General features: G+C 47.5%; 1 protein-coding gene across 3 annotated transcripts in view; it reads left to right on the plus strand.

Moving 5' to 3' along the window:
- Window positions 1–23,108, plus strand: part of LOC146201075 (monocarboxylate transporter 12-B-like) — a 109,669-nt gene extending 86,561 nt beyond the window's left edge. For all 3 annotated transcript variants that reach the window (XM_084595619.1, XM_084595620.1, XM_084595622.1), the window contains 6 exons: window positions 2,002–2,145; window positions 4,935–5,232; window positions 7,864–8,202; window positions 11,915–12,300; window positions 13,237–13,362; window positions 20,649–23,108. In XM_084595619.1, the coding sequence (XP_084451745.1) occupies window positions 2,002–2,145; window positions 4,935–5,232; window positions 7,864–8,202; window positions 11,915–12,300; window positions 13,237–13,362; window positions 20,649–20,869 (1,514 nt within the window). In that variant the 3' untranslated portion in view covers window positions 20,870–23,108. The remainder of the gene's footprint in view (window positions 1–2,001; window positions 2,146–4,934; window positions 5,233–7,863; window positions 8,203–11,914; window positions 12,301–13,236; window positions 13,363–20,648) is intronic.
- Window positions 23,109–24,485: the final 1,377 nt, after the last annotated feature.

Here is a 24,485-nt window from a genome sequence, read left to right on the forward strand (position 1 = left end):
GCAAGTGGAAATCCCCTAACTCTTAACATTATCGGGAAACATTGAAAAGCAGGTATCGGGACCTTGAACATTAAAGGGGGTGGTAATGAACCGATCATTCGTCTTTGCTGCAGCCGCCCCCTTGGACTTTTGAACACCATAGCTTTGAAGTTCACCGGAAAGTCCGGCTTGGCCGTTGGGAGCGAAATATCACGAGCATGGCGCTCCAGCCGACCTGGTCGAGCACTGACTCGTCAATGGTTTATCTTAACCACGCGGTACCGTGAAGCTTGGAGGAGCTGTCAACTGGGGTTACTCATTTGAAGTGGGATGGTGGATCAACCATCCAGTGCTGTTTAAGCCGAGCCAGGCTACTCAGATGCGGCTTGGTTAAAGCGGGGCTTTATATGTGGGCCTACACTACACCGTTAAAGGCGGAACTTAAGTGCCCTTCATATTTTGTTTCTTGAGATTATCACTTTTCGTAAAAACTGACCAAGTGCCGGTGCGTCGAGAGGACCAACGAAGGGCCCCCGGAAGACGCCGCTGCAACATGTACTGAACTTCGGATTCAGGGCGTAGGCGGCAATAGCGGAGGATGCCGTCATACATGCCGAACAATCGCGCCGCTCTTACCGACGGATGCTTGGATCCTGTGGTTTATCCGAACCCGAAAAAGTATTTCCATGGAGTCAGTGACGAAGATTAGTCGGTTTTTCATATCTTTCTATATAATGTTTGAATTCGTCCTTTCAATTTTTTTATGTGTACGCGCCACAGAACGCAACCGCCGAGCCCACTCTTCCATTTCGAATTTAAAGATCGGTCCTTGGACCAAGCGAGAGCCACCTGATCGGTCTCCGGACCAAGCAAGGCCACACTCGTCCATGAGGCCGTTCTCGATGTTTACGCCTCGACCTAGCAAGCGCACATCCCGCAATGTTTCGTTATTACATTTTATTTTCTTTTTAGCTGCTTGCTCAGTATTTTACGGTGATCTGACGTAGTCAAATTACTCGAGAAACAAGGCCTGCTCAGCAGTGCCACGTCGCATGGCAGACGGAGCAGCAGCGCAGATGGCGCTCGAGGAGATCCTGACATAGAGTTACTCCCTATCCTGACAGTCGCAGGCAAGAAGTGCAAGAGGAGGACGGCTTAAGCGGCCAGTGACGTAGCGGCTCTGTGCGCTTTTTTTCTTCACTTTCCTTTCATCACGCTATAGCGTGGCGTAGGGCGATAACTACAGTCCTTGCAACTATCGCAACTACAGCCTCATTGTTGCAGATAAGCGTCAAATTGATGGTTTATTGTCTCGTTTCGAAGATGCAGGTTAAATGACGCCTACTCCAATAAGGCCTCTGTGTGGGATGTGAAGAAGAAACATGCGGCCTCTTATAGCACTCGACGTACTCTGTACTGTAAAGGTGCGTGTCAGAAAGACACTGCGGATGTGTATTCCACAAAAGAGACTTCAGCAGACAAACCCCGACAAACGCGCTGTTCCCGTCCTCTGAGCACCTGGCAGCCGTCGGGATTCAGTCAGCTGCGAAAGGGAGGAACGCTCTGGCCAATTTATGTTTGTGAGGCCCAAGGTGTAAGCAGTGACGTTTCATCTAAGTGCAAGTGTAGGGCGTGTCCTCTCCTGTTTTCTCCCTGTTTCAATAGTTTCCCTGCGTTCCGATAACCTGATTCCAAAGCTCTGTCTCGCTTAGCAGTGCGAGCGATTTATAAAATGGTGAAATACGCTACAAGCTCTTTCTTCTTAAAAACATTTTTTTGCAAACTTTTTGTGCGCATCATAGCATCAGTACGGACGCGTTTTGTTTTTCTTGCTGTTACAACCGAAATCATGGCAGGTCGGAATTCAGACGCCCTCCAGGCCGCCATCTTGGCCAGCTATGTTGTACACCGCTAGTCAGCTCCTAGCGAATGCCTTTGGCTCAGCGAACAGCGCTACACACTAGTGCGCCAGAATTATTCGAGCTTGTCTAGTGCAGTAGTAGACCAGGCACCCATTCGCAGGTCCCGTGGCGAGCGGCCTGACGACCAAGTACGGCTGCCGGGCGGTGACCATCGCCGGCTCTCTCATGGCCACCGCAGGGCTCGCGGTCAGCGTAGTGGCGCCCAATGTCACCTACCTCTTCTTCACCGTCGGCCTCTTCACAGGTGCGTATACGTGTGCAGGCTGCCGTGTGTGCTGGAAGCCGTACCGTGAAGCCGCGAGTTGTCTGCAAGGACACTCTCACAAAGCGCGCTAAAGCCCCAACTTTCAAAAAAGGGGGAAGATCAGCTTAGTGATGCGTTGATCTCTCTTCTTAACACGACTGCATTCAGGCTCAGTGAAAAACTGTGCGTCGGCACTGTGAGCGAAAAATATCTAGCATACCTCAATTAGTAGACAGACTTAGTGCGTTAGCCGACGTTTCGACCACTCGTCGTCGTCTGGGCCCGTACGAAGACGAACGCCCTTTGGTCGGAACGTTGGCTTACGCGCTCAGGTTTCCTTTCAAAGCATCTTCATCTTTCTCTGTCTTCTACAGCAATTCAATCTCCGCAACATTTTGGCTACAAAAAACCACTTAAACTAATATAGTTAAGCTTTCACGAGCATCCTCCTCGCTCTAATCAAGACGGCATTCCTAGTGCCAGATTAATAGGTTACGGCGCATGACGAACGCAATAATGTAATCGGAATTTCGCAAAGCGTAATCTTGCGTCACTGATCTGAAAGCATTTTTTTTTACAGAAAAACAAATTAAAATTTGGGTAACAATATTAGGACCATATCAACAGGAGAACCATATGTTCGAAATGAACAAGTAACTGCGGGTAGTGTGCTAAGGGTATTCCTTTAAGAACTGATGGTGGTATTTAACTGACAGCGTTTAAAAACTGACAAGCAGTGTAGGCCATGTATGCTGTCTCATCATGCTCTAAAAGGAAGAGCTCAAGTGTCCCCCAAATTCTTACTTAGTTATATTGATTATGCAGGGCTTAATAAATAACTTGCTTCTCAATAGCAAACAAAAGTAACTCAGCAAAGCTCTCTGTTGTGCTGCTTCTTTCACAATTATAGGTCACAACGAGCTCAGAAATCACTCTCTTCACCTCTTGTGTCTGCAGACGAGTGCTCGAGACAATTCCTCGAGCTTCGATACGAAGATTCGAGACATTCGTGTCAAACTCCCAGCGTCAAAAGGTATTGAGGCACTTAAGAACTCATAAGAACAGTAAGGTGAAATCCCTTGGGGCTGGTGCCACTGTAGTGTTAATTTGACAGAACTGCGCGGACCACACAGTGTAGGACAGCGGCTTCTTCCGTGTCGGATTTGAGGTGAGTAGCTCCACTCGATGGAGATGGTGCGCGCTTTTGCGCCGCTTGGTCTTCATTGTGCGCCACGCTCTCCCCTGGAGGTGAAGGCGTCATCGTCGCGCCCCTACGTTTCCATGGAGAACAGGACAAGGAGAACTAAGATACGTTTCTCGCGTGCCCGGCGTGGAGTAGTCGGTTAGCGCGCTCGGCTTGTAATCGGAGGGGTAAGAGCACGATTCCCGGTGGAGGATGATTTTTTTCTTAAAGGTTAAACAGAGCCCCGCCGATATTCCGCAGGATTTCTCACAGACACATCTCGCGGACAGATCGCGAGGACAGAACTCGTGGACGAGATATTTTCACTATAAGCCAATTAAGGATTTCGCCTTAGAACAGCAGTGATTTGTCGGCACAACTTAATTTGCTCACCCGTACATTCTCGCGCGGCAACATGTGGAACCACCAGCGGCCCACGTGTGTGGTGTCGAGGAAGCAGCAGCATAAGGGAGCACTGTTTAGCTGCTTCCGTTGTCCTAAATGGATAATCTATGAATACAAGGGAAAGTGCCTTTAATTATAGCAAAGTGAAGTCACCGGGGTTGTGCCTACAATAGTCGGCAGGCCTGCGTGCTTCAAAGTAGTGCGCAGTATATTCTCTTCGGTTCTCCTTCCGAAGAACGGTGTTGCGAGCACCCAGCAGCGAGCAACGTTATTCGTAACGTTGTCAGCGAGATGGGTGTGCACGCTCCATCCCTTCCCATGCATCAAGCAAGCGGAAACACGAACGCAGTAATCGCCTTTACGCCTTCCGAAGCTATATGCTCCTCTTGCTCAGTAATGCGGGGTACAACACTGAGTGTGAATAATATCCGGCTGCATGGCATTGTGGGCAGCAAAAGAGAAAATTCAGAGTCGCTTCGAGTGCTTAACGTAGATATTCGAGCGTTAGCCGTGGTGTGACAATAAGGAACCTTTCAGACAGGAACACGCCACACCGCCCTTTCAGCTTCTTGGCCCTCTCCTATAGCTTGACAGGCGAGCCATCGCGGCTGGCACTTTCTATATTAGAGCATCACCGGACGGCGTTACAGGTTTGCGCAGTGTACTTTCTTCGGCTCTTCTTCCGACGAACGGTGTTACGAACACTCAGCAGCGACCAACAGAGGTTCAGCTGCTGCGTTCCTCAACAACATAAAATTGAAGAGCGAAAAACAGGTAAAGGTATATAAGTCGCTAAGCCATTACAAGCTGGGGATGCTGGGATGGTAGGTTGGCGATGGACTTTTTATCTGTGGGTGCGCGAAGCTGCTCTTTCCGGAGGATGTGCAGCCTTTATAAAATATTTGAGGGACATGGGGCTTGCTTCTGAGCCGTGTAGTGGAGCTTTAACATTCCTCGAATTCTTACGCGTTTTTTCCTTCCGAAAATTTAGAATGCTGGGGGCCCACTATGTGTCATGCGGTGTGGCTCTGAAGCAAATCACCTGGGCTGCAAAAGTTTGTCAAATAAATGTATCTTCTGTGTGGACGATGACGGCGGCAATGGCACAAAAGTAATGAAAGCTAAGAGCTGTAAAACTTGTCTCTAGGCAACGCTGGCAGGGCATCTCCGTGGCAGCGCTCAAGGACCCTCGACTGCGCAGGTGCGGGCTTCGGTCTCATGTACCTTCCGGCCATCGTGTCGGTGACCATGTACTTCGAGAAGCGGCGCGCCTTCGCCACGGGCATCGCGGTGTGTGGCTCCGGCTTCGGCACGTTCGCCTTGGCGCCCTTCATCGAGTGGCTGGTGCACGTCTACGGCTGGCAGGGGGCACTTCTCTGCACCGCCGGCATGGTGCTTAACTGCTGTGTGTTCGGTGCCCTGCTGCGCCCGCTGCCCGCCGTCGTCCGCCACGAGAGGGCGCCGCCCAGGGAGATCAACGGAAATGCGTACCACGCCGCGTGAGTAGCATCTCCCAGTGCTGTCCTGTCACTGAACGGAGAGGCAAGATTTTACCTCATGAATGCTGCACGTCATACTCAGAACTACATCCTTGTAAACGAACGAGCGCATTCCGTGTTGCATGCAAGTACCCGCACAGTCTTTCCACGCAGTTCGTCGTACATAAATCGCTCGATTTAAAATGCGCAGTGGTATTCGACTTATTGCTATATCGTAGTTGGGTAAAATGGTAGAAAAAAAATTCTGGAAGGAGGGTAAGGTGGTGTTTATATCACCTCGGCTTTAACACAACTTGCCAATTTAAAACTTCCCATTCTAGTTTTTCTCGCAACGCCAAGCTGTAAAGCTCGCAAAGATATGTGGTGCGTTGTGGATGACGTTTAACATCCCAGAATCCCACAGAGTCTATGGGGGACACCGTAATAAAAAGATCCGAATTGCTTTCGACCACCTGAAGTCATACCATGGGTATCGACAGCGCACAGCGCGCCGGTGCATTTGCATTTCGCATAACTGTAGACCGCCGCGGCCGGGATTCGACCCGCGACCTTGACATTGGCAGCCGAACGCGTTGCCACGAACGAACCGCGACGGCGCTTTTCAAAGTAAGACCCATGATGGACTAATTATTCCCAGTGGTCCTTGAAGAAGTATACTAGTAGTAAGCACGGCCCCTTTGTGCCTTTTACTGGCTGTGGCGCTGTGTTGATCCTAAGGTTTCGGAATCAATCCTCGATGGAAATTGCGGAGGTCACGTTTCGTTGGATCTGGCCATGTGCTGTGCGAAATAAGTGCGCTTAAAGAACTCAGCTGGCTGACATTCGACCTTGAAGTATATATCTTTCAACCACGAAAATAATATGGTTTGTTTTAACTGAGCCCGTTTAACGCCTCATGCACATCTCTACTGCTAATGTAAAGCCTTTGGAAAAAGAAAAAAAACATCGGGGTGTGGAAGTTGTCACTGCGTAAGCGTAAACGTCAATAAATGCTTCAAATAGTAAAGTTCTCGTCAAAAGCCACTTTGTAACCGATTTTGAATAGTTAAAGAAATAATATTATTACTGAGTGAGTTCATGAGGAGTAAGGGGGCATAATAAATGTTGTAAATTCTTTAAAAAGTACCGTTGTGCAAGGCTTACGTCTACAGTTACTGAAAAGTAGGTTTTATTATTTTATTTTATTGCAGTTGTTTCCGGATATATCGAACTCGAAGGCGATCGAGAAATAGATTATGGAGATGCGCAGCTACTATTGTGGAGGCCCGCGCGTGGTTCCGAGTGCTTCAATGTATGCGGGCGGTTCTCAATATTCGACTGTTGAAAGCATTCTACCGTATTATTTGCATAATAGTATATGTACTTTTATTTTATTTTAAAGGGTCCCTGAAATGCTACTGCGACCTCCCCACTAACGTCAGCGGGGCTGCTGGGCGCGCCCGCTCATTGGACGCTCCCAAGTCACGCGGGCGTGACGGGACGTGGTTGGGCGCCGTCGCTACTTTTTTCTTGCGCGCTGGTGTGGGTTGAGTTGAGGGAAGACAGGAGGCGCATCATTTTCGATCGCCTACACTTTCGATGCGAATAAAGCTAGGATATATATTTTTGCGCTGCAGAGATGATTGATATGATACCCATCGCTCGTGCGCGTTTTATAACCTTAGTGAATAGCTTTTTATGGGCACTTCAACCTACCCTGCCCTTTATTCCTGTCTCTCACCACTTTACTTCTTTCCTGTTCCTCACAATCGCTTTCCGCAGCGTCAGTTTAGGGGCTTCTGGAGATTTGATAGCAGATACCGAGGCTGTCTAACATCTTTTCACTTCCTTTTTTTATAATTTTTCCAATAAAATAACCATTTACTATTACTACTACTAATTCGATGCGCAAGGCATGGTGCCAACATATGGGCTTCTTGTAATCCAGGAGCATGCTGTACCCACGCTAGCGGTGCGCTTTGTCTGACTATATGTGCTGCCCGTTTGTGGCGACCCAACGCGATGCGCACGCGCTTAGCGGCACACCCACGGCGCACCTCATGTCAGGCGTCTAAAAGAGGGCGCATAGGGAGCACCTCCATGTGCCTCGCCGTGGGCTCGAACTCTAATTATTTGGCAGCGAGAGATCGGATCGTCGGAGCTCATAATGCCCTCGTTTCTCGCCTCGCGCCGTGTGGCACAAATGCCGTTGACATTAGGGCTCACAACAAAGCTACTGCGGACGATGCATTGCAAAAAAGACACCACAGATTATAAAAAGTAATTATTTTCTGGTAAACTATAAATGCAATAACGACTCATTATTTCTCAGAGTAATTCAGCAGCTAAGCAGGCATGCTAGCGACATTGCAAGTCTTCGGTCAACAAGGCTGACCTGACCGCACGACAACCGGCGCATCAAATCATTATGGCTGTCGTTGTGGTCTTTTGGGCTCCCTCTTATTTCGAGTCAGGTATAGTATAGCGTGCTACATTGCCCATTAATAAATTTGGAAACCAACTTTCCCTACTGCTCATTATTTAATACTCAAGTTTCGTATCCAAGCAGTCAACTCGGCCTGGCATGTTTTCGTGAGTCTTCGGATGCTTAGACGAAATTTTCGCCGCCTGCGTGGCCCTTCCTCTCCGCAGGCCTGGCCGACTGAGCTCGTGCTCGGCGTCCCGCGAGCTGTCCCTGTCCACGGGCACCATCGAGCAGGTGGAGCCTCGGCGCACCCGCTGGTCTGCGCTGCTGCCCAACGAGGAGGAGGCCATGTCGTGCCTGCACATCGCTGGCTCGACGCCTCCGAGCCCGCACGCCCGCAGCCTCCTGGTGCGCAAGGACATCTTCTACAGCGGGAGCCTGATGAACCTGCCACCCGAGTACCGAGGCTCGTCCTCCGTCCTGTCGCGAGAGCTGAGCGTCACCTCGCTGCGAACCATCAAGTCCGTCACGGTGCCCCCGTCGGACGAACGCAGCCGCATTCAGAGGTAATTCCCAGGCTGCAAACTGTCGCCGGCTAAAGAATCGAATGTTAAAAACTCGCGCTGATCCACCAACTGTTTAGCTGCTCAAGGTGCGCAAAAGGCTTATCCAGAGAGCAGCACGGAGCATTGGCAAAAAAGACCATATTTTCGTATAGGTAGCTTTGCTTTCGTGCGCTCCTGGAATTTGACACTGCGCGAGAAATTAGTGCTACATGCCGCAGTAGCGCACGGCCTTTGAACATCCGCGCCTACTCATCTGTGGCGCTGGCGTGCCCTGTTCGCGACACTTTCTGTCATGTTCTGAGGTTCTGAGAAATAAATAATGTCGGATGCATTACATTTGTGTAACAGTTGCAGCTTTAATTATTAGGTTAGGCTAGGCTCTTGACATTTAAGGCATCATATTTATAGAAAGGTCCTTAAAGTCTTCTTTCTTATGAATGAGGATAATGTTGGCATTCTTCCACGGTTCCGGTACCGTCGATGACACCAGGCACTGCGTATACAGGGTGGCCAGTTTTTCTAGCACGATATATCCCCCCCCCCCCCCCCCCCCCCGCCCGTCCTTCAGCAAATCTGTAGTTATCTGATCCTCTCCAGCTGATTTCCCCCTTTTCATAGTTTCTAGTGCTTTCTTGACCTCGTCCTTCGTCACTGGTGGAACGTCTGACTGTTTTTCTCTACCGCCAATCTCATTACGGTCCTGACTACTTTGGCTACTGTAGAGATCTGTGTAGAAATCCTCGGCTGCTTTGACTATCTTGACCATATTAGTGATGACGTTGCCCGCCTTGTCCCTTATCGCAACATCTGGTTTTTGCCTATGCCCAATTTATTCTTTACCGCTTTAAGGCTTTCCCCGTTCTTTACAGTATGCTCAATTTTTTCCATGTTCTACTTCCTTACATCGGCCACCTTGCGCTTATTGATTAGCTTCGATATCTCGGCCAATTCGATCTGGTCTGTTGGATTGGAAGCTTTCATAATCAAATCTTTAGTCTCCTTAGCTTACCGGTATCCTTTCTAACTATCCTACCGCCTACTTCTACCGCGCACTCAGTAATTATATCTCTGAAATTATTGTTCCTTGCCTCTAGGGTAATGTCGCCATCCTCGGTCAGAGCTGAATACCTATTCTGTAGCGAGATCCTGAACTCTTCTGCCGTCCCCCTCACCGCTAATTCGTTGATGGGTTTCTTTCTTACCAATCTGTTGCGTTCCTTCTTCAGATTTGGGCTAATACGGGACCTCACCATCCTGTGGTCCCTTCATCGCACTTTCCCGATTACCTCTACATCTTGCATAATGGCGGGGGTTGAACACATTACGAAGTCGATTTCATTTTTAGTCTCACCGTTAGGACTTTTCCATGTCCATTTCCGGTTCTTCCGTTTGCTGAAGAAGGTATTCATGATTCGTAAGTTATTGCGCTCTGCAAACTCAACTAGTAACTCCCCCTGCTATTCCTAGAACCAATGCCATAGTCACCTACTGCCTTGTCTCCTGCCTGCTTTTTCCCTACCTTGGCGTTGAAGTCGCCCATTAGTACAGTATACTGCGTCTTTACTTTTCGCATTGCCGACTCTACATCTTCGTAGAAGCTTTCAACTGCCTGGTCATCATAACTACATGTAGGTGCATAGGCTTGTACAACCTTCAGTTTATACCGCTTATTAAGCCTAATTACGATGCCTGCAACCCTCTCATGAATACTATAGAATTCATCTATATTACCCGCTATATACTTAATGACAACGAAACCTACTCCTAGTTGTCGTCTCTCTGGTAAACCTCGATAACACAGTACATGCCCATCCTTCAGTACAGTATATGCCTCATTCGGCCTCCTAACCTTTATAAGCCCTATGACATCCCATTTCATGCCCTCTAGTTCCTCTAACTGCACTGCTAAACTAGCTTCACTAGCTAGGGTTCTAGCAATAAACGTTGCCAGGGTCAGATTCCAATGGCGGCCTGTCCAGCGGAGCTAGGCCAAATTACAGACCAGTCAAGACTAAAAATTACAGACCAATCAGCTTACTGTCTGTTACGTACAAGGTATTTACTAAGGCAATCGCTAATATAATCAGGACAACCTTAGACTTCAATCAAGCAAAGGATCAAGCAGGGTTTCGGAAACGGTACTCTACTATCGATCATATCCATACCATAAATCAGGTGATAGAAAAATGCTCGGAATATAACCAGCCCTGATACATAGCGTTCATTGATTACGAAAAAGCATTTGACTCAGTTGAAACCTCGGCGGTGATGCAGGCATTGCGAAATCAGGGGGTAGACGAGCCGTACGTGAAAGTGCTGGAAGATATATATAGTGGCTGCACAGCAACCATAGTTCTGCATAAAGAAAGTAACAAAACTCCCATAAAGAAAGGTGTTAGGCAAGGAGACACAATCTCCCCAGTACTATTCACAGCTTGCTTAGAGGAAGTAATAAGACACTTGGAATGGCAGCAGTTAGGGATAAGGGTAGATGGAGAATACCTCAGTAATCTGCGATTTGCTGATGACATTGCCTTGCTAAGCAACTCGGGGGATGAACTGCAAATAATGATTGATGACCTAGACAGAAAAAGTAGGGTAGGCTTGAAAATCAATATGCAGAAGACTAAGGTAATGTTCAACAGCTTCGGGAAGGAACAGCAGTTTACATTAGGTAGCGAAGTACTGGAAGTAGTAGGCGAATATGTCTACTTAGGACAGGTAGTAACCGCAGATCCGGACCATGAAAAGGAAATAACAAGAAGAATAAGATTGGGATGGGGCGCATTTAGCAAGCACTCGCAGATTATGACTAGCAGCTTACAGGTATCGCTAAAGAGGAAAGTATATAACAGTTGCATCTTACCTGTACTATGGCGCTGAAAGGTGGAGGCTAACCAAGAGAGTTCTACTTAAGTTGAGGACAACCCAGAGGGCTATGGAACGAAAAATGGTAGGGGTAACATTAAGAGATGGGAAGCGTGCAGAGTGGGTCAGAGAAATAACTCAAGTTACCGACATTCTAGTGGAAATTAAGAAGAAGAAATGGACATGGGCAGGACATGTAGTGCGAAGAGAGGATAACCGATGGTCGTTTAGGGTAACAAAGTAGATTTCAAGGGAAGGAAAGCGTAGCAGGGGGCGGCAGAAAGTTAGGTGGGCGGATGAGATTAAGAAGTTCGCAGGGGTCAAGTGGATGCAGCTAGCACAGAACTGGGTTAAGTGGAGAAATATGGGAGAGGCCTTCGCCCTGGAGTGGGTATAGTCACGCTGATGATGATGATGATGATTTATAGAAAACACGATGCAGGAAGACATATAGAATCATTCAGAAGGAAGCAGTACACCCTTTATCGTAAGTTCGTAGTCCAAGAGGTTTACTTCTGAAGTACATTGTGCAACTAGCACCACGTCAACAATGCTGCAAATCTCTTGAAGACTACAAATTCTTGTTGCAGTCTCCCTCTGACGGGTTATACTTCCACAAATGCTGGAGGAGCCCCGCTACACGACCCAGCAACAAACTCTCGGGGCTCTTAACTTTTGACAAAGGGCGTGCACCATGATTTCACCTGAGCCTTAACAATTCGCTGGTCCCTTCAGTGGGAGCCGTGAGCCAACTGATCCTGCAATTCATTTGGTCTGTGTACGGCTCACATCCTGAGATTTGGATTAAAACCTGCTCCTCACACAGTGTCTCGCCCTGCTGCAGGTTCCTCTGCTCGAGTGAGGTGGAGGCGGCGCTGCGCGAGATGGTCAACTTCACGTTGCTCCGGTCACCCGTGTTTCTGCTGTTCGCCGCCTCAAACCTGTTCACCAGCGTGGGCTTCAACGTGCCCTACGTGTACACCAAGGACCGCGCCGTCGAAGACCTGCACGTGCCCGAAGAGACCGCCAGCCTGCTGCTCTCCTGCATCGGCCTCTCCAACACGCTGGGCCGCGTGCTCCTGGGATACCTGAGCGACAAGTCGTGCGTGAATCGACTTTGGCTGTACAATGCTAACCTGACGCTGTGCGGCCTCGCCACCGCCTTCAGCTACGCCGCACGCAGCGGTGCCGCCATGGCCGTCTACTGCGTCATCTTCGGAGCCACATCGGGTGCGTCTGTCTTGGTTCGATGTGCTTTCCATCATTTCCGCCTGCTTTCTGCGTTTCTGTCGTTTCACCGATTTCATTACGATGGCTGCGTATGACTATGACAAATGAGTCATCCGTATTAGTTCGTATGTTCCCAGTGGCTTCCGCCCCGCCGCTGTAGCATAGTGGTAAGAGCGCCTGACTGCTATATCCAAGAATGTGGGATCGAATCCCGGTTGCGGTGGCCGCTTTTCGGTGGAGGCCAAAAGCAAGGCGCCCGAGTGCTGTGTGATGTCAGTGCACGCTAAATAACCTCATGTGATCGAAATTTCCGGAGCCCTCCACTACAGCGTCTCTGACAGCCTTAGTTTCTTTGGGACGTTAAACCACATAACCAAACCAAGTCCTATGACTCCCATACGAGCTACATAGAGAACAACGTTTGCAATAATTGCATTTGTAGCCTGGAATGTTTCAACAGTATATGGGTTTGTGGAGCCACAGCCACGAAAGCAACGGAAACCACTTCCAGCGCCCTTGACTATCCCCCCTCCCTCCCTTTAAGATCAGCTGTGTCATTCTGACGGATGCGAGTTTGCACTAAAACGCTGCATTAGTATCGTGCTACCACTTCGCCTACGCTGAGTGTCTATTTACCTTTCCACGACTGGGAAAAGTAGGTACATACCGCAAATACAAAAGTGCTTCCCGTAAATGAAATGACCAATTTCTTCTCAGAGGAGATTGCGCGCTCTGCTTTCTTGCATATAACCAATTATTTGCACTTTTTAAAGCAAGTAACACACCATGTGTCTTCGACTGAGCCGCACGATACAAAATTTCCCTCAAAGCTATTGAGCACTAGAACGGTTGTCAGTCATTGTTTCGTTTTCTCCTTTTCTTACTTAGCGCGTTCAAGCAATATAGTAATTTGTATCGTGTCGCCACCGTATGCAGGCGCTTTCGTTAGCCTAACGTCGGTGATCCTGGTGGACATCCTGGGCCTGGAACGGCTCACCAATGCGTTTGGCCTGCTGCTGCTCTTCGAAGGTGTGGCCTGCCTCGTGGGACCGCCGGTGACTGGTGAGTGGACCCCGTGACACTTTTTCTTGTTGGGCCTCCTATACTATATACTTCTCAGAGGCAATGCTATGTATGTAGTTGGCAAAGTGGAACGTCTGCTGTAAATGGAAGGTGGGCAAGTGATCGGCGGAGCAAGCGGTCTCTTCCTCTCCCGTATGTATAGACACGCGTCTGTTGCCGGCGTGACTCCACCGCCAGCAGCAGGTTGTTGTAGTTCACGCTGGCGTGCCCCAGGGCAGTGTCTTAAGGTCCATGTTGTTCAGCATATATGTAAATTATTTGGTAACTATTGACAACACAGTGAATTTTGTGATGTACTCTGACGGTACTGCCATCTTCCTCAGTTCATCAAAGCTAAATGGCTTCTCTTTAAAGGCAAATTATACTATCAGTTCATTAGCACAATGGAATAGATAGAATGGACTTATTATCAGCACTAATAAAGCTAAGGCTATCCTGTTTACGCCCAGAAACCACAAAGTGGACATACAGGATTCACTGCTACTGAACAGTTCAAGTATTCCCATTGTACTTGTCGTCAAATGCCTTGATGTATTGTTTGAAGAGCATATGTCATGAAGCATACTGATTTTGTTATCTCAAAAATCTCCCGTATAACTGGCGTCCTTCCCAAACTGGGATTTTATCTGCCAAAAAGCATCATTTTACTATAAAAATATTTATTTCTCTCAAATATACACTACTGTCATTTGTCATGTGGTACTACCACAAACACGAACATCTCCAAACTTCACAGATCGCAGAAAAAGGCTGTTCGGATAATCGTGAATGTTCCATATGACAGCCACACAAACATATCTTTACGGAACTAAATCTAGCTTGTTTGCCTGAAATCTACAGAACAACTTTAACAAAGCGTTACGAGTGAAGCATTAAATGAAATAACAATTTGCTTGGTAATATTGCAAATTTATCTCCTGAACAATCGACATGTAGCACTCAACAAATTCAACATTGGGAAATTCCGCGCCTGCACACTAATTATGGTCAACAAATACTTGTCTCGCATTTTTCTTGAATTAGCTATCATTTATCACATACATGGAACTTTACGATCATGCACTACTATCATGTACCTGTGTTTGTTGAATGCTGCCATGTGCATGGGAGCACGCAACCCTTCAAGCCTCATCATGAGGCTTCTTGTCTGCGGCCCCTCGACACCGTTGATGTTGAAAATAAACTTATTGATTGATTGATTGATTGATTGATTGATTGATTGATTGATTGATTGCTCGGCAGCTGCAGCATGCAATGAAAGAAAATAAATGTTCACAGCATTAAAGATAGCTCAGTGCAAAGTGCGTGCACCTGACACTGAAAGTAAAAACCTTGTTTATTTCTTAGTGCTTCTGACATTGCATAAGTACTGTCGGGGAACAGTGGCAAAAGGCTTAACGATAATATCTCCTCACTCGACTCTTGCAGCAAATACTTGCAAATCCCAGCAAATACTTGCAGCACAAACAGGGCAGCACGTTTCACAGTGCAGGGCGACGTACAGATTTAGCACACGTAGGCAAAATATAGAAAGTTCATCTCTAGCTGACCGCTGCCACTCCGAGATTTTAACAGCGCCGCACCATTTTCCGTGTGCCTCCAGTTGCGGAGCGATACTGAAGCAGTTGATTGGTTCTTTCGATTGGGGGGTATTAGCTATAACATTTCCTTTATACTTAAGTTTCGTTTCAGCCTAGTTACAAGAACGCGTGTCACGGTTGTTGTTGTTTTCACGATACAGGCTTGCAGCGTGAGACCTACGCCCGTGTGTCTTCTCATCTTTGTGCTTCGCCTCTTGTCTTCTTTGCACTGAAATCCTGCATCACGGACCATTAGCTCTCCAGCTTCCTTACCGCAGCCTTTTTCACGAAGCTTGTGGCATTGTTACCCCAAGTGCTCAGTTTATATAAGAACTGTATTCTTGTGCAGACTTCGTCATCCTTAGTAGAAGGCTCAGTAGCTCTCTGCTTTGCCAGCAGAAGGACACTCTTCATAGCTGCTTGGTTTCCAGGTAGCGCTTGCAGACAAGTTGACATAAACAGACATACAACCAGGTCGGCTGGAAAGCTACCTGACAACCATGTACTGCTAGTGAATTTCAGTTATCTAGTGCACACTTATTCGAACGCTGTGCGTAAGGGTACAGACGGTGCGTCGCTTTAGCTTTGGAATCCACCATGTTCCCCGTTGGTAAAAATACACAACAATGTATCCAACAGGGGAGCGGTGGCGTAGAGGTAGAACATCCGCCTCGCATGCAAGAGGACCGTGGCTCAAATCCCGGTCCCACGCAATTCTCCACCAGATTAAAAAAAAATCCGTGTGTCGATGGAATTGCGTAAACAGGTTTGGGGGACTACCTGATGCCGATGAACACCTCCGTCAAAGCACTCCCTCACCAGAACAAGGATTGGCCACTCTGGTGCAGTAATTGGCCACAGCATCCTATGATTAGTTTTATAAAGCCCCGGCCCTATGTCACCGGTGGCTGCGGAGCAATTGACCACGGCGGCGGTCAGACCTGTGACGCAGCGGGGGGTGCTATGAATTTCTGGCTCCGCTGGACAGGCCGCCATTCGAAACTGACCCTGGCAGCGTTTAATGCTGGAACCCTAGCTAGTGAGGCTAGTTTAGCAGCGCTATTATAGGAACTAGAGGGTATCAAATGGGATATCATTGGGCTTAGTTACGTTAGAAGACCGAATGAAGCATATACTGTACTGAAGGACGGCCATGTACTGTGTTATCGAGGTTTACCGGAGAGGCGAGAACTAGAAGTAGGTTTCCTTGTCAATACAGATATAGCTGGTGATATAGAGGAATTTTATAGCATTAATGAGAGCGTCGCAGGCATCGTAGTTAAGCTTAATAACCGGTATAAACTAAGGATCGTACAGGCCTACGCACTTACATGTAGTCATGATGACCAGGCAGGTGAAAGCTTTTATGATGATGTAAAATCGGCAATGTGGAAAGGAAAGACGCAGTATATACTGTGCAAATGGATGACTTCAATGCCAAGTTAGGGAAAAAGCAGGCAGGAGACAAGCCAGTGGGTGACTATGGCATTGGTTTTAGGAAAAGTAGGGGGGAGTTACTAATTGAGTTTGCAGAGCTCAATAACTTAAAAATCATGAATACTTTCTTTTGCAAACGGAAGAACCGGAAGAGGACATGGAAACATCCAATCGGGAAGACTAAAAAGGAAATTGACTTCATACTGTGTTTTAACCCTGCCATTATGCAGAATGCAGAGGTAATAAGGAAAGTGCGATGCAGTGACCACAGGATGGTAAGGTCTGGAATTAGTCTAAATCTCAATACGGAACGAAGCAGATTAGTAAGAAGTCCATGAACGAATTAGTGGTGATGGGGAGATCAGAAGAGTTCAGTATCTCACTGCAGAATAGATATTTAGCTCTAACCGAGGATGACGACATTAACCTATAGAAGCAATGAGCAATAATTTAAGAGATATCATTACCGAGTGCGCTGTTGAAGCAGTAGGATAGTTAGAGTGGATACCGGTAATCTGCATAAGGAGATGAAAGATTTGATTAAGAAACACCAAAGTCTGAAAGCTTCCAACACAACAGACCAGATAAAACTGGCAGAGGTATCAAAGCTAATTAATAAGCGCAATGTGCCCGATATAAGGAAGTATAACATGGAGAAAATTGAGCATGCTGTAAAGAACGGCGGAAGCCTTAAAGCGGTGAAGAAGAAATTGGGCATGGACAAAAATCACACGTATGCGCTAAAAGACAAGGCGGGCAATGTAATCTCGAATATGGACAAGATAGTCAACGTAGTCGAGGAGTTCTATACTGATTTGTACAGTAGCCAAAGAAGTAGTCGGGACAGTAGTGAGATTGGCACTAGGGAAAAACGGTCAGACGCTCCACCATTGACGAAGAAGACGTCAAGAAAGCTTTAGAAACTATGAAAAGGGGGAAAGCAGGATCAGGTAACTACAGACTGACCACCCTGTATACGCAGTGCCTGCTGTCGTTGGAGTTACTGGAACCATGGAAGAACGCAAACATTAACTTAATTCTTAAGAAAGGGGACGATAAAAACTTGAAAAATTACATTACTATCTGTTACGTATAAGGTATTTACTAAGGTAATCGCTGATAGAATCAGGACAACCTTAGACTTCAATCAAGCAGAAGATCAGGCAGGTTTTGGAAAGTGTACTCTACTATCGATCAGATCCATGCCATCAACCAGGTGATAGAAAATTGTTCAGAATATAACCAGCCCTTATATACATAGCATTCATTGAATACGAAAAAGTATTTGACTCAGTTGAAACCTCGGCGGTCATGCAGGAATTGCGAAATCAGGGTGTAGGCGTGCCGTATGTGGATGTACTGGTGGCTGCATAGTTCTGCATAAAGTAATAACATTCTTGTAAAGAAGGGTGTTAGGCAAGTAGACACGATCTCCCCTGTACTATTCATAGCTTGCTTAGAAGTATTCAGAGATAATTTGGAATGGGGGCAGTTAGGGATAAGGGTAGATGGAAAATACTTCAGTAATCTTCTATTCGCTGATGAGTTTGCCTTGCTAAGTAACTCAGGGGATGAACTGCAAAGAATGATTGATGACTTAGACAGGAAAAGTAGAAAGGTTGGCTTGAAACTTTATGTGCAGAAGACTAAGGTAATGTTCAATCACCTTGGGAAGGAACAGCAGTTTACGTTAGGTAGCGAAGCACTGGAAGTAGTAGGCGAATATGCCTACTTAGGACAGGTAGTAACCGCAGATCCGGACCATGAAGGCGAAATAACAAGGAGAATAAGACTGGTATATAGCGCTTTTGGAAAGCACTCACAGGTTATGACTAGCAGCCTACCGGTATCGCTCTAGAGGAAAGTATACAGCAGTTGCATTTTACCTGTACTCACCTTTGCGGCTGAAACGTGGAGGCGAACGAAAAGGGTTGTACTTAAATGGAAGACACTGCAGAGGGCTATAGAACGAAAAATGGTAGGGATAACGTTAAGAGATAGGAAGCGTACAGAGTGGGTCAGAGAATTAACTGCAGTTTCTGACATTCTGGTGGAAATCAAGAAGAAAAAAATGGGCATGGACAGGGCATGCTAGTGCATAGGGAGAACAACCGATGGTCGCTTAGGGCAAGAAATTGGATTCCAAGGGAAGGAAAACATAGCTGGGGGCGGCAGAAAGTTTGTGGGCGGATACATTTAATAATTTAGGGGTCAAGTGGGCGCAGCTAGCGCAGGACCGGGTTAATTGGAGGAATATAGAAGGGGCCTTCGCCCTGCAGTGAGTATAGTCCGGTTGATATTGATGATGATGATGCCTAAAGACTCAACGCAAGCTTTTTGAATTTGGTCAGTCATTTTCCCTCACCCTTCTATAATCCCGATGCATGGATCAGAGTGTCAATTAAATAATAAAAACGCTGTGTCATGGTGCCGCACCAGGCGTGCAGTGCTGATGATGTGAGCATGCGTCTTGGCTGTGGTCCTCGGCGGACCGTCAAACCAACGAGGTTCGGTCCTGGTCAGCGTTGCTGACCGCGCACCAGTCGAGAGGACAGAGGAGGCCTGTCACTTATGTAAGCTCAGTATAAACCGCTTGTAGCCATGGTGCCTTGTGCATCCAGTCATCAAGGTGCCGTTTAAATTGCCGGGCGTCGCTTATGAAGCAAGAACTCCGCGAAGGCACGATACGGCGCGCAAGAAGCGGGGAACCGTAGCACATGGCCGTATATGTCATGCTGATTGCGACTGTGGGGAGGGCTGCCGGTGAGCCCATACAAGCCTGTTGACACGTTCCATCAGAGGCGAAGAAAAGAACTCTTAATAGCCACGGTCGCCGAAAGATACCGCTCGCCAACTATACATATAATCAAGATATTTAGTCAGTGGTGGTCGCTCATTTAAAAAAAAAAAAGAACGATTAAAGATATGCAAATTTTACTGCATTAATGGAGGCTTTTATCATAGCAGTGACGTGTTAGTGTAGACGTATACCGGTTTACCAGACGCCGGCTGCACATGCACTGTGGCCACACCTTGCTACACCCACGCCAGTGCGCTTTCTTAGCTGGCGTCCGGGTAGACCGGTATACGTCTACGGTAATACGTCACCGCTATGATAAATCTCTCTAATGTATGTGATGTCAGACATTAGAAAAAAATGATTAATTATTAGCTAGTTGTCTAGCCTGCATTTAACGAGATTTGTAGCCGTCCCGTCGGGGGGTAACAAGGTTATAATTTCTCAGAATTCAAACAATGCAGCATTTCTCGGCGCTCCAGAAAAACGAATTCCTGTGACCGGCTTTGCAATATCAGTCGCTTATTTCAGGACACGAGACAAAGAATACAAGCACACGGAACAGTCCATAATGATCAGACAAAGCTGACTTGAGAAACTTATATTGGTCAGATATTTAAGGAATCCCCCAAAGTGGCGTAGAGTTATAGTAGAAGAATGAGTCATTACTCTCTTATTAGAAACTTATGTTATGTATGCAGTCATCAGCACAGTCTGGAACCGTGGCAGCATTGTCAGACTGCCAAACACTGGCAGTAACCATTCAGCATGTTAGGTACAGCTTTTTCCCTGATAGCGATGCTGAGGCGCCCTTGCACATGCACATACTTCCCTTGCTATGCAAATGGCCTCGTCATTCTTGCTGCTAACACTCTTTTCTTTTGGAGGACAGGAATAAAAGGCATCACATTGTCATTGGGGACTTCGCGAATACGTTCTCATATCCCGTGGAGTTTTTATTTACTTTACTTCTCCGCTTGATCATGCGATACAGCGCGCTTGTGAGTGACACTGTGAAGCATGCGTTATTACCCGTTCTATCATTGTGTTTCGTATGTTAAGAAATAGAAAAATGCAGGTTGGATTCTATACTTGAAGCCTATCTTCTCCTTCAGCGAAAACAGCGCGCAAACACTAGAGGTTCCTACAGCGAATACGATCATTATTCAAATGTTGTTTCTCTAGTCTCTTTCCCGTTTTTTTTTCTAAGCTTGTGGGCCAGCTGATACTTGTAACATTTCTACCAACGAATGCACCCATGCTTTATTACACCTATTCGCTACCTCTCGGAAAATATTAAACACACATCACGACTGAAGCCCATGTAACAAAGCCGTGTTCAAATGGCAGCAGTGCAAAAGCAAACTGACTGCATAAAACGCGCACATCCGAATCTGTCCGGGCACGCAAACCTCTCATTCACAGCCTCATACCTCTCCCTCCTTGCGCAGGCTGGCTGTACGACTTCACGGGATCCTACGACCCCGGCTTCTTCGTGTCCGGGGCCATGATTGCCTTCGGCGGTGTCATGCTGTTCGCCATACCGTGCGTTCAGCGCTGTGAGGAGCCCAGTACCACGTCCACCACCAAGACCACCTCCTCCCGGGAAGAGACCGCCACGACCGACATGAGCAACGGCACCTCCTCGCTCAACGGCCCGCATAACGTGTGACGCCTTTCAGCCATTGTCCGAAGTGCGTGTGACCGACTCGAGGAATCACCCAGAGCCCAGCTGCATCTCCGCAGCTCGAAGGACGTGGACGAGGAGCGCGGTCCCCATTTGAGTCCGGGCGTGCATTCCGCGGAAAGCGAATGCCGATATGGCTCCGACGACCAGACACAGGCCGTGGTAACCTGCGCGCTGCCTGGAATAGCATTCATGGTTACCTGATTGTGTTGTGAAGCTCCATGGCGTCGGAAGCTTCGCTAATCAACAGGGCGCACCCTCTTCCAGAGCCAGGAAAGGTGTCGAGCCATGCCTTTCGTCACCGCTAATGTCGCCTCCATGGACAGGCGACATACTGGAATCTTCAGGGCACTCGTTCTACTTCCTCAGCGCTTGGAACGCCCGCGTGCAATGCCTTTTTGTGTGGGAAACCTCCGAGATGGCCTCTGTCGCCACGAACGTGGTGACGTGTGCTTCATGTCTCTACTGTCCAAAGGCTCCCTTGCAATGATCGTAGAGAGGAGTCCTTCACAAGAAGGGCTGTGGGATGCAACTGGCTTTATTTTGCAGTATATCAGTGACTTACGCGACAAGCTAGTGGAGCCCAGACAGTGGTTATAGCACAACGTTTGGGACGAATTTTTCCTCTTTCATCTTTTGAAGATGTTCTTAGGCACGCCCTATGCGAGCCTTCAAGTTACTCTGGCGGACCTAGTTTGCCAGAGCTTTCCATTTTGTCCGCTGGGTGGACGTCTTTCGCCAAACCACGACGTAGGATCCTCTGTAAACTATTTCCACGAATACGCGAACTCCTGCAGCCTGCGAAACATGGAAGTTCAAAGGCTCCGATCACAATTCAGTGCCATTTGCAGGCACAGGACGGCATCGCCGATCCATGCCGCACATTCTTCACTGTGCGCGCGGCTTAGTACGTAGTATACAGTAGGAAAAGAATTGAGCGGAGGACCACGTTTCCATACTTCTCAAGTGCACATAGACATCCTATTCATCTCACTATTCGCTATTGTACGAGTGAAATATGCGCAGCGCTTGTGCACCCACGGAGGAAGCTGAACGATTCTTAGCAGCATTAGTTCGATGCTCGACTTCGTAAGTATCCACTCTTCCCAATTTTATATGCCTCGCTTTCAAGTCGGCCACTTTATCGTCTCCAAGTCTGAAGTGCACAGCCAGCGCAGCAGCCTGTCTAATAGTGCGCGAGCGTGTAACTGGACATCCAAAGCCTAAGTGACCTTAGCGCAGGTCGCCCTTCAAGCCCCATAATGTGCGATCACGCTGCATGCGAGACAGTGTTGTGGACCGACGCGGTGCCTTGTACTCTCCTCTGCTGGTCCTTTTGTGCTTCGAGAGTGAAAGAAGCGTGGTATGACATCTCGTTTGAACTTGTTCGCCTTTATTCACTGTTCTACGGCCTGTTCGCCTTCCTTATCGCCAATGAGGCGAAACGTGATCCAAGCGACTGTGTTATGTAAAAAGAAAAGAAACTTCAATGTTGTTAGCCACATGATGGGCTGCCTTGCCTTGTCAGCTACTTATATATCTTTTGTGTGTTTGTTCTCGCATGCGTATACATCATTAAAGACCAGACCAATGCGAGAGTTCACCCTTCCTTCCCTCTGTTTGCTTCTTGTTCATGCGTGCTTCACATTGCGTTGCATTTTCAAAACGCCCTCCAGAACAGCTGCTTACATTTCGCTGGTGACCTCCATGTTTCACCAAGACTGGTATATTTGAAACTTTCATATCGAAGACGTAAGTTGAGCTTTTACATACTTGTGCATGTGTGTTTCTATGTTCCTGCTCCCATGTTTTGCGTTACTTTATTTGCTTCAACGAAGATCCAAGTGTCATATCAATTTGCATACTGCAATAGAAATCTATAAATTGCTTTGCCACTGGCGACTGTCCCAGGACCTTGAAGCTCTTCGTATTGCGTCAACAACAGATGACCAAGTGAACCATTGTGGGCTTCATGCGATTCACAACATTGCCCAAGTGATATATTAAGATTTAGAACCGAAGGCCTCCAGGTCTCCTCAAACACAGAATCTTACCGATGTAACCTAACCGGCTGGGTTTTTCAGCAAACTTTTTATTTTATAGCTCAATTTGTCCAAAACGAAAGAAAGGCCTTTAGTTTTGCAGAAATCACAAATTTTTTGGAAGAGACACTATTATATAACAATAGGTAGAAATAAAAAAACATTTTATTAATTTCTATTAATACGAGAGTTGGACTGTGAAAAAGGCTGACCGCCGAAGAATTGACGCGTTTGAATTGTGGTGCTGGCGAAGACTCTTAAGAGTTCCTTGGACTGCCAGAAGATCAAATCAGTCGATATTGTCAACCATAAACCCTGACTGCTCATTGGAGGGTCAAATTCTAAAGTTAAAGCTCAGCTACTTTGGTCATCTGATGAGAAGAGAGGAGTCGCTGGAGAAAGATTTGATGTTGGGAAAGGTTGAGGGTCGCCGGAGAAGGGGTAGGCAGCGAACGCGATGATTAGATGGCATTCTCGAGGCATTGCAGATGAAGCTATGTGATGTTAAGAAGATAGTGAGAGACCGGAAAGCGTGGCGTGACATGGTCCATAGGGTCACGAAGAGTCGGACACGACTGAACGCCCGAACTGAACTGAACTGAATTAATGCGAAAGCGTTACTTCGCTATGTTTACAGATTTCTGTCCGCAGAACGTGTCCGCAAAATCGTGTCCGCAGCAGTTGTAATTGAGAAGTGGTAGAGGTTAATGAGTAGTGTCAATCAGTAGTGGATGATGTAATGTGTCCGAAAAAATATTTAGGTACGTAAGTTAATTAGGTATAAAATTGGAATAACTGGTTCACAGGAAAGAAAAGTTGCAGTATCTGTCAAACTTGTTCTGTGGACACCTGAACCGCGACGTACAGGAAGAGAGGAAGGTGGGAGTGAAAGCGGAGAGAGAGGTGCCGTAGTGGATGTGACGTCACGCAACCGGAAATAGTCGAAAAAGGGCATAAGAAGGGATTGACACGCAATTTGAAAGTACCAAAGACTAAAATGGGTAAACAAGAAGTTAGTGTGACGTAGAGGATGTGACGTCACGCAACCGGAAATAGAGCTGAAAAAGGGTATAGGCAGGAATTGGCACTGCTATGCCCGAGCAATCGGCCATATCGTCCCAGAGAGTCCGCGCATTCGGAGAAGGCCGCTGGATAGCCGGCTGTGGCTTTTCGAGAATGCGACACGGACCGAGGCGTGTTGACGAGGCGTGGGGACATCAGGACAAAGGAGTACGGATCCTTAGCCGCGTCTGCTACAAGTTACTTGAAGTCAAGCGCTTTTGTCGGCAACCGAAACGGGCGTCTTTTGATCTCCGGCACCCGTGTTCTGAACAATGGACCAGGGTGAGGGGGGGGGGGGGGGGGGACCAGGAGCCGCGGCACGCCGTCATGTTGTGACAGAGCAGCGGGAGATGGCTTCCTTAGCTGTTCTTAGGGAAGAGACTGTTGACTCAAAGATGCTGCTTGTGTCACCCCTTGATCATTAAGGCATACTGGCTGGGACCAGGGTGTGGTTCTTCCGGGCTCCAGTTTGGCGGCGCGGAGGTGGGTGCCCTATC

Source organism: Amblyomma maculatum, chromosome 2 (assembly GCF_055883805.1).
Source record: "Amblyomma maculatum isolate TAMU_Amacu chromosome 2, ASM5588380v1, whole genome shotgun sequence".
Classification (NCBI taxonomy): domain Eukaryota; kingdom Metazoa; phylum Arthropoda; class Arachnida; order Ixodida; family Ixodidae; genus Amblyomma; species Amblyomma maculatum.